Raw genomic sequence first — 9,134 nt, 5'->3', positions numbered from 1 at the left:
ATTATAATCTGCTGATTGTTTGTCCCTCTTTGCTGAACGCTGTGGATCAGTTTTAATGAACTACTCAGATATGGTTCGTCTACAGAACAGAAATAAACTTTCATAAATGCAGCCAATCTTCCGACCAGCAGGACTGAAGCCAAGAGTCTGTGCAGGACGTTGGTGAGGAAGACAGGGGGCGCTATGCACCCACAGCTGCTGGAAGCTGCTTCTTTTTTCTAAGGCCAAAACTTAAATATGAATGCCATGCAGTCTTATTCAGTAAGTTAGGGTATACGTCCTGATTAGGCTTTTTGAAAATAACTTTTTATCAGGTATTAAACATACTGAGAGATATAAATATGTGAAAACATCAGTCACCTCATGAATCCATATAATGTCTCAGTTGGTGAGACATTATAAAAATGAACTTTTCCGTCATATTTTATTTTATGGTTTATATCTGCTCAGTGGTTGTTTACAGTTCAAAATAGTTACAAAATTCAGCAATATTTTCTGAGAAGAATTATCACAATAATATAGTTTCCTTTTATTTCCTGATCTTATGAAATGCTCAAACATTAGATTCATAAAAATCAAAGTGATATTAAAAGCAGAATAACCGTGTGAGCCAAATGACTGGGCTTTGTAACCCTACCCTCCACAGCAGACCAGATATGATGCATCTTTAATGTAGCAAACATGTCTTTACTGTAAAATTATACAATAAGACAGGTTTTAATTCATCTAAGGATGTTTTTCTGTGTCGGCTGTGATTCTGCTGCTCATGTCTCTGTTGTGGAGCAGAGGAGCCACATGTTGCTGTATTGGCCGGTTAGCCGCTGCAGCGAGTGACGTGAACCTGCAGGAGCCAAAAATGGCCCCATATTCATCATCCAGTTTCTATTAAATGTGACTTAAGTTAAAGCTGAGATGTTTGAATGTGTAAAGTCTGTATTCTCTCTGCATGCAGATCTATAAACAGTTTGGTTTCTCTGTTTTAACCAGCATTACATGCAGACCCGTTGCCATGGCAACAGCTGCATGAGCCCACAGATTACATCAGGAACATAAACACAAAAAACATTTCAGACAAAGTGCTTAAAACCCCAGAACACTCAGTCTGCTAGTTTTCTGTTTTTGAATTTTCATGTTTTGATCATTAACAAGTGATCACCTGGACGCCCGCTGTGATTGGTTCGCTAAGTTAAGCACCTGCTCCACTGATAATCTGTCAAAGTTGCAGCGCGGGTTCATGTTAGCCGACTTCCTTTATATATTTTAGTGGAAACATTTTGCTGGCTGTGAAACGTGCTAGCAGTTAGCCGCTTCCTGACTCAGCGCGGCGTCCAACCCAACAATCACTGATGGGACTCATTAGTTACATTTTATTTTGAAAAGCATAGCTGGAGGAACATGAAGGGAAAAAAAATTAGGAAATACTGTTGGAGACATGTCCCTGTCCGGACGCGTCCTCGACGTCCCTCAGAAAGGCTTAAAGTGAGGTCCAGCTCTGGGAATATTTTAAAAATAGTTTTTCCGTCTTTAATTAGATAATTTTTGTAGTTTTAATTTTGTTTTTCAAGGCAAAACGCCAGCCCAGCATGAGGCAGAGTGAAGACTGTCGGTTTTATTTAGGATCATAATTCCAGATCAATGATCAGATAATATTCATCAAGTTCACTTCAAAATAATGAACCCAAATATATCCCCAAACCAGAGCAATGGGTTGGATGACTGGACTGAGAGTCACTTAATTCAACAGTAAAATTAAGTTAGAATATAACAATATGATGAAAAGTCATTGTTTGGTTTAAAGTTCAGTTATAACTAAACCAGAAACGTTTCATTCTGAGGTAGGAACCAACCTCAGCGCCGCTCGTTTCTCTCTACCTTTAATCAGCAACGCACAGTTAGGTAAAGCTGAGTGGCTGTTAGCAATAGCAGCTAACGGGTCCATACGCACACCTGCGCTGGCCTCTGATTGGTCCAAGACCAGAACCGTCACCAGAGGAAAAAGCTAACCCAGAGTGTCCTGTAGGGGCCGCTGTCCCTCCGTCTCTCTGTCCCCCCCGTCTCTCTGTCCCCCGTCTCTCTGTCCCCCGTCTCTTGGACGTCCTCAGCGTCTCGGTTCTGTTTCAGATGGGGAACTAAACGTTCTGGAGGATCTTCTGACCGAAGCGCCGGATCAGGACGACGAGCTCTACAATCCGGAGACGGAGCGCGACGTCGGTGACAAGAAAGGTACGGAACCGCCTCCCTCAGAGCCTGGACTCTGTTCTGGTTCTGGATCGGTTCAGTCTGACCTCACATGATGCCACTGTAAGCGATGATGTCACAGCAGCAGGTCCTCTCTCTCTCAGGAGTGAAGAGGAAGAGCGAGCGATCGGACAGCCAAGACGTGAAGAGGCTCCGCCCCTCGTCAGGCCACGCCCCCTCCAGGTCCTCTGCGAAGCGAGCGCTGAGCTCCAAGAAGCCGTCCAGCCCGCGCCGCCACGCCACCGCCTACCATCACGAGTACTACGAGGAGCGAAAGGGGCGGCGTGGGCCCCGAGAGGGCCCGCGTAGTCGCGGTGCGGAGGACGATCGGCGCCGGGAGTCACAGCGCGGTGTGGAGGCTCTGAGCCGGGTAACGACCCTCACCCTGAGCGCGCCGCCTGCCGCTCATGTCATCGCTCACTTCCTGTTTGTGTTTAGAAGCTGCGGCGCGACGAGAGGCGAGTGAGCCCCTCCCCTCACGGCGAAGACAACCAATCGGAGGAGGAGGCGGAGTACAGCTCAGAGCCGGCGTCGGGAAGCTCCTCCCCCGCCGTCTCGCACGGCGACGACGAGGAGGAGGAAGAGGAAGAGGACAATCAGGAGGAGGAGGGGGAGGAGGGCATGGAGGAGGAAGAGGAGGAGGAGGAGGGAGAGAAGGAGGATGAAGATGAGGAGGAGGATGAATATGATGAGCGTCATGGCGACGGGAACGACTACGACACGCGCAGCGAGGCCGGCGACTCTCGCTCCGCCTCCTCCGTCAGTTTCTCTGACGGAGAGTCAGGACGCTCAGGCTCCGCCTCCGAAGCCTCAGGTAACCATGGCAACGACCGCCGTTCACCTCAGCAGCTGAAATCGGTGCTGTGCTTTTATTCTGAAATCAGTGCTCGGCTTTATTCTGAAAGGGTCGGAGAAGAAGCGAGAGAAGCTGTCGTCGTCGGTTCGAGCCGTTCGGAAAGGAATGGAGAGTAAGAACCTTCCAGACCCGGTGGTACTGATCCGGCGGTACCGACTCGGCCCGCTGCCTGAACGCGCTTATGTCTTTGCAGATCCCACCAGCAAGCTGCGCTACATCCTGCGGGAAGCCCGCTTCTTCCTCATCAAGAGCAACAACCATGAGAACGTCTCCCTGGCCAAGGCGAAGGTCGGTCCACGGCCCCCTGTGCTGGCGGCGCCGCCGCCGTGCACTAATGTTGATTACTGTGCTCTGTCTCCATGGCGACCGTGTCCTGCCTTCAGGGCGTCTGGTCCACGCTGCCGGTCAACGAGAAGAAACTGAACGCCGCCTTCCAGTCAGCGCGAAGCGTCATCCTCGTCTTCTCCGTCAGGGAGAGCGGCAAGTTCCAAGGTGCCTTCATCTGCTTCCTGATTCCTCCTCATCGCTATGACTTCCCGTTTCCATGGCTCTGACTTCCTGTTGCCTGCAGGTTTTGCTCGCCTGTCGTCAGAGTCGCACCATGACGGGTCTCCGATCCACTGGGTTCTTCCTGCCGGGATGAACGCCAAGATGCTGGGCGGAGTCTTCAAGATCGACTGGCTCTGCAGGTCAGCTGCTTCCGGAACCCGGACCGACCCGGTTCCGGTTGGACCCGGTTCTGACAGCCCTGTGTTGCAGGAGGGAGCTGCCCTTCATCAAGACGGCTCACCTGTTTAACCCCTGGAACGACAACAAGCCCGTGAAGATCGGACGGGATGGCCAGGTGAGCACGTCAAGGTCCTGGTTCCGGTCCAGGCTCTGGACCCGGTTCCTCTCCAACCCTGCGCTCTGTTGCAGGAGATCCAACCGAAGGTGGGCGCCCAGCTGTGCGCCCTGTTCCCATTGGACGAGAGCGTGGACGTGCACCACGTGGCGCGGCGCGTGCGTCAGAAGGGCCAGACGCCGTCAGAGCTGCGGCCGCGTGGCCGCCCACCGCAGCGCGAGCCGGGAAGGTTAGCCAATCACCGAGCTCCTCCCCCGCTTCCTGTTCTGCCGCCGCAACACGGCGCCACCTGCTGCCGGACCACGGACACGGCGCCGCTCTGTTGTTGCGCCATTCTGGTTGAAGCTTTGAGTCAGGCAGGAAGTAGTTCCTCGGCGGCGTGATGAGGTCACCAGATTGAGGAGTTGATGTGTGATTGGAGCGCCGCCTGCTGATGATGGCGGCGGCAGAGCGGCGCAGGATGGAATTTCTCTCATGATGAAATTTTGTCTTTGCAGGAAGTTGTTTGGCGGGTAGTCGGACTGTGGCTGACCTTTCAGAATAAAAGGACGATGGACTGATGGGGGGGAGGGGGGTGGAACTGTTTCTGGCTTTGAGCAGGTGGGCGTGGCCGGGGGCGGGGCTTCCTGGCTTTCTGTGAGGTAAATCACAGAAACGAAGGACTTTTGGACTGACAGCAGGGCCCCCCCCCACCTCAAGGACAGTGTTGTCCCCTCCTACCCCCCCTGCTGGGGCAGACTGTCGGGGGGAGGGGGGCTGATGGACTGATCTGGCGCCCGGGGGAGGAGCCAACGGACGCCGGAACGCCCTGATTGGTTGCTTGTGTTCAGGACTGTTGGTATGGAGGGGGCGGGGCTTGGGCTCAAAGGGGCGGGGCTTTCGGTGTTGATTAACAGGACTGCACCATCATCATCACCATCACCCTTTCAAAATAAGAGGGTCTGTAATGGACGTGATGAGGAACTGTTTGTTAGTTTTCCCTAACGGCTCCAGCAGCGGTATGTCGCCCTCCAGAGGCTTCTTCTGTTTCCTTCCTGTGTGAGTGAGAGTGTGACTAGAGCCAGAGTCAGAACCAGAACCGACCCGACCGCAGGACTGTCGCTGGGAGGACGCTAACCTGAGCGCGGGTCTGTGGACCGGGTAACTGTCGCCATGGTGACAGGATCAGAACGGCAGCAGGTAATGTACCAGGGTTCATCACCATGACGACAGCAGCAGCACCTGGCTGCTCTGATCCCGCCTCCCTGCTCAGGCACCTGCAGACGACGCTCAGGGAATACTGTACCTGCCTCGATGTGTGTGAGGCTGAGTGTGTGTGTGTGATTTTGTCCGCATGTGTGTGTCTTAATTGTGGACTTGTTCACGTAGGCGTCGACCTGAAGAGTATGACCTTCACGGCAGGAAGCGACCGCGAGCCGACGGCCCGCCCGACTTCAACCAGCGGCCAGGTGCAGATCACCTGTTCACATGCCTACTAGCATGCTAGTTTAGCTTGCTAACTAAATAGCTCAGCCTCTTCACCTGTTAGGTAAATGTTACCCGCTAAGCTGTCATTAACTGTTACTCATCACCAGGATTCATCCCAGACCTACGGAGCCAACCGGTGGACAGGTGAGACTCACCTGGCAGTGGGCGGGACCTCAGTTTCAGGTAGAAAGTAAGATGTGATGTTTCTTCTTGCAGGAGATTCTCCAGTGTGAGACGAGACGTCTTCCTGAACGGGGTGAGTCTGGGGGCGTGGCCTCTGCAGCATGATGTCAGCGCACTCACCTGTATGACGTCTACCTGTGTTCACCTGTTTCAGTCCTACGACTACATGAGGGACTACCACCACAATGTGGGGCCCCCGGCTCCATGGCAGACTCTGGTATGGTTCTTGGTTCTGATTGGATCAGGCATGCTAGCTTACTGAGCCACCTCACCTGGCAGGTGCACCTGGAGGTGGGGCCAGGGCCGTTTTACTGGTTTAGATTCGACCAATCAGAGAGGAGTTAAATTAGAGTGTTCTGATTGGTTGCTGGTTCCCATGAGCCCGCTCCCTTAAGCCGTTTCCACACTGCAGAGTCCGGACCGGCATGCTTCGGTCCGGTTCCACTCGTGCTGCAGTGTTTGCGTATAACTGAGGCCGCCATCGATGCTGTGACGTCATCACGTTTGAAACTAAACGGTTTCCATGTAGCGGCCGAAGCCTTTTCCTCAGAGATGCGGCAGAAAACTTTCTCTTTCCTCGTTGACCGATCCAGTTGGTTCTGTTCATCAGCGAGGAAACGGAGGAAAAACATGACCTCGTCATGTGACCAGGTAACAGCAGAATATTGGGACGAATTCATCGCAAATTAAAAATAAAACTACTAAAAAGAGCACTCTTTACAAAATACAGTACGAACAGTTTAGTGAGAGCCAGCTGGACCCGACCAACGTCTGATTCTAAACCAATCAGCTGCTGGTTCTAAGCAGCCCCGCTTGGCCGGCCCGATTGGAACCACAGCTCTTGTGGTTCCAATCGGGCCGGGTTTAACCGGGTTGGAAGTTCTAATGCAAACACGGTCGGCCCTACTTTGAACCCGTTCCGTTCCTTGCAGTGCGAAAGGGCTTTAGGGAACTGGTTCTAAGCCCCGCCCCTGACCAGCTGACCCTTCCTGTTTGTGTGGACAGGCGGCGTACCCCGGCGTGGAGCAGCAGCCCCCCCACCACCCTCCCTACTACCACCACAGCCACCCCCCGCCGCCCCCCCACCAGGCCTTCCACCACCACCACCCCTCCCTGCCGCCGCACGAGGCTCCGCCCCCTCGCTTCAGAGACAAGCAGCGCGTGCCGCAGCACCGCGCCTTCGCGTCCAGCCCGGTGAGTTCTGATCCGGTTCTAAAATGATCCAGATCAGAACCTGCTGGGTCTGACTTCCTGTTTCCTGTCCTGCAGCACGACTACGACATGCGAGTGGATGACTTCCTGCGGCGCACGCAAGCGGTGGTGAGCAGCCGGCGTGAGCGCGAGCGGCAGCGAGAGAGAGAGCGCGGCGGGCCGCGGCGCGACCGCGAGCGAGAGCGGGCGAGGGACAGAGACAGGGAGAGAGAGAGGGACAAGGAGAGGGGGCGGTACCGCAGGTGATCACTGAGCGCTCTTATTTTGACAGCCTGACTTCCCCTTCATTTTCAAATTATGTATAAATAGCTGCAGGATGACAACATCAGTGTTCACGTCCGTTTCTTCAATAAAGTTTCTTTGGCCAAACTTTTAATTTGAAAGTCCGTAAAAACTTTTTTATGGTGTCTTCATTTCCCAGAATGCTCTCAGTCTGTAGGCTGGGTGCCAACAGGAGGGGTGGGGCCTTCCTAGGGGTAACATGACACAAACAGTACTGGTTTTATTGTGAAAGGTTGGATGTTTCCTGTTGGATCCTTCATATTAAAAGTTTTTTAATGTTCCACATGAAACCTGCCTGTTTTGTCACTTCCTGTTTGATTTCCTTCTGTCTGATTGGTTGTTGTTTGCTGATTGGAGACTCGGAGGGGCCGGAGCCTGAGACTCCTTCCTGCTAAATGAAGGATCCGGATCAGAACCGCCTCAGTGGAGTTCAGTCCAAAACTTTAGACCCGGCAGAATCAGAACATCCGACACACATTCAGTGGAAACTCAGAACTTTGAAGCGGGTCCAAATGCAAGTTTCAGACCAGAAAGCACTTCGACTTGGTTACCCAGAGTTCTTTTGGACCCGGTTCAATAACCAGACCTGCTTGAGTCAGGGTTATGTGACTCAATCTCAAGATAAATCAGAACCAGCAGTTTGGACCTGGTTCTTTATTATTGCTGGTCAGAAGAAACATGAAACCATCTAAGCTTCTGGGAGTATAAATAATTTTGGGCTTTGCAAACCTTTATAAAAGCTGGACTGGGTCCGAGGTCCAGAACCTCAGCGGTCAGTTCCGCTCCTTTTAAACAACCATTAGGTTAAAACTGCAACCAGCAGGTTCTGTTCGGTTCAGAACCCAGATCCTGCTGCAGGTTCTTTATGTTAACCATTTGAACGAGTTAGTGACGTCATTGCGGTTCGGTTCGCAGCTCAGGTTCTGATATGGTCAGCATCATTCAGAACCAGCGGGGGCTTTTGCTTTGAAGGGACCGGAAAGGGCTCCGAAGGTTACAGCAACTTCCGGTTTCTCTGGAGCCGCAGGTCCACGTCAGGGTGAAGTATCGTCGACACAGACAACCCGGAGCAGGACCGAACCGAACCGTGGCACCATGGCGGACGAGGCCACGCGCAGAGCCGTGTCACAGATCCCGCTCCTGAAGACGCACGCGGGCCCGCGGGAGCGCGCGCTGTGGCCGCAGCGGCTGAAGGAGGAGTACCAGGCTCTGATCCGGTTCGTGGAGCAGAACAAGGCTGCCGACAACGACTGGTTCCGGCTGGAGTCCAACCCGGACGGCACGCGCTGGACCGGGACCTGCTGGTTCGTACACGAGCTACTGCGCTACGAGTTTCGCGTGGAGTTCGACATCCCGGTGACGTACCCGGAAACAGCGCCGGAAGTAGCGGTTCCGGAGCTGGACGGGAAGACCGCCAAGATGTTCCGAGGCGGGAAGATCTGCCTGACCGAACACTTCGCCCCGCTGTGGGCGCGCAACGTGCCCCGCTTCGGGCTCGCGCACCTGATGGCGCTCGGGCTCGCGCCTTGGCTGGCCGTGGAAATCCCGGACCTAATCAGCAAAGGTCACGTGGTCCACAAGGAGAAGCCGCGTGATGTGGCGGAGTGACGTCAGAGGGGTGACATATGGACAAGGTTCCGGTTCTGGAACTCTCAGCTGGAACCGAAGTCCTACAGAAACAACACTTCCGGTTCTGCTGTGAGAATGTGATTGCACAGAAAATAAAGTTCTGGTTCCGAGTGTCTGTCTGGTTCTCTTACTACACACCGGGTCATGCAGCATCCTCAGGTGGTTCTGGAGTTCTTTAATCTGTTCAGTTTCTGGATAACAGAACCGGCACCACTCTATAAACTGGGCCTGGTTCTGGATCTGCAGGTTTTCTCCTCAGTCAGGTTCTGAGTCCTGGTTCAGAGCTAAACTTCTGGATCTTGAAATCAGACGGTTCTGGTTCGTTTGCACAGAAGCAGCAGTGTGGCGGTGAACCGAGCCAGTATGGCAAGCCATTTTAACATAAATTCGGTTTTACCGCCCTTACATTCCAGATATCTCAAA

General features: G+C 53.3%; 2 protein-coding genes across 4 annotated transcripts in view; both read left to right on the top strand.

Annotated features, from left to right (window-relative positions):
• Nucleotides 1-7,365, top strand: part of ythdc1 (YTH N6-methyladenosine RNA binding protein C1) — a 13,158-nt gene extending 5,793 nt beyond the window's left edge. The window contains exons 2-16 of one of the 3 annotated variants that reach the window (XM_015021381.1): nt 2,122-2,223; nt 2,343-2,608; nt 2,680-3,052; nt 3,144-3,206; nt 3,288-3,382; nt 3,478-3,586; nt 3,666-3,783; nt 3,854-3,938; nt 4,013-4,167; nt 5,307-5,386; nt 5,513-5,549; nt 5,622-5,661; nt 5,743-5,805; nt 6,594-6,782; nt 6,858-7,365. In XM_015021381.1, coding sequence (XP_014876867.1) covers nt 2,122-2,223; nt 2,343-2,608; nt 2,680-3,052; nt 3,144-3,206; nt 3,288-3,382; nt 3,478-3,586; nt 3,666-3,783; nt 3,854-3,938; nt 4,013-4,167; nt 5,307-5,386; nt 5,513-5,549; nt 5,622-5,661; nt 5,743-5,805; nt 6,594-6,782; nt 6,858-7,046 — 1,964 coding nt within the window. In that variant the 3' untranslated portion in view covers nt 7,047-7,365. Of the gene's footprint in view, nt 1-2,121; nt 2,224-2,342; nt 2,609-2,676; nt 3,053-3,143; nt 3,207-3,287; nt 3,383-3,477; nt 3,587-3,665; nt 3,784-3,853; nt 3,939-4,012; nt 4,168-5,306; nt 5,387-5,512; nt 5,550-5,621; nt 5,806-6,593; nt 6,783-6,857 lie in introns of all 3 variants that reach the window. The other 2 variants (XM_015021380.1, XM_015021379.1) reach the window with 2 other exon arrangements.
• Nucleotides 3,810-8,826, top strand: ufc1 (ubiquitin-fold modifier conjugating enzyme 1). The gene is made up of 2 exons (XM_015021382.1): nt 3,810-3,814; nt 8,156-8,826. Exon 2 carries the CDS (start codon nt 8,178-8,180, stop codon nt 8,688-8,690), a length of 513 nt encoding a protein of 170 aa, XP_014876868.1. The 5' UTR covers nt 3,810-3,814; nt 8,156-8,177; the 3' UTR covers nt 8,691-8,826.
• Nucleotides 8,827-9,134: the final 308 nt, after the last annotated feature.

The sequence above is a fragment of the Poecilia latipinna genome, unplaced genomic scaffold, assembly GCF_001443285.1.
Source record: "Poecilia latipinna isolate Pla-1442-1.1 unplaced genomic scaffold, P_latipinna-1.0 Scaffold2770, whole genome shotgun sequence".
Taxonomy (NCBI): Eukaryota; Metazoa; Chordata; class Actinopteri; order Cyprinodontiformes; family Poeciliidae; genus Poecilia; species Poecilia latipinna.
The sequence above is the reverse complement of the archived record's forward strand: the minus strand, read 5'-3'. Positions and strand labels throughout refer to the sequence as shown.

Coding starts and splice junctions, on each gene's coding strand:
- ufc1 (XM_015021382.1), top strand. CDS start 8,178: ATGGCGGACGAGGCCACGCGCAGAGCCGTGTCACAGATCCCGCTCCTG.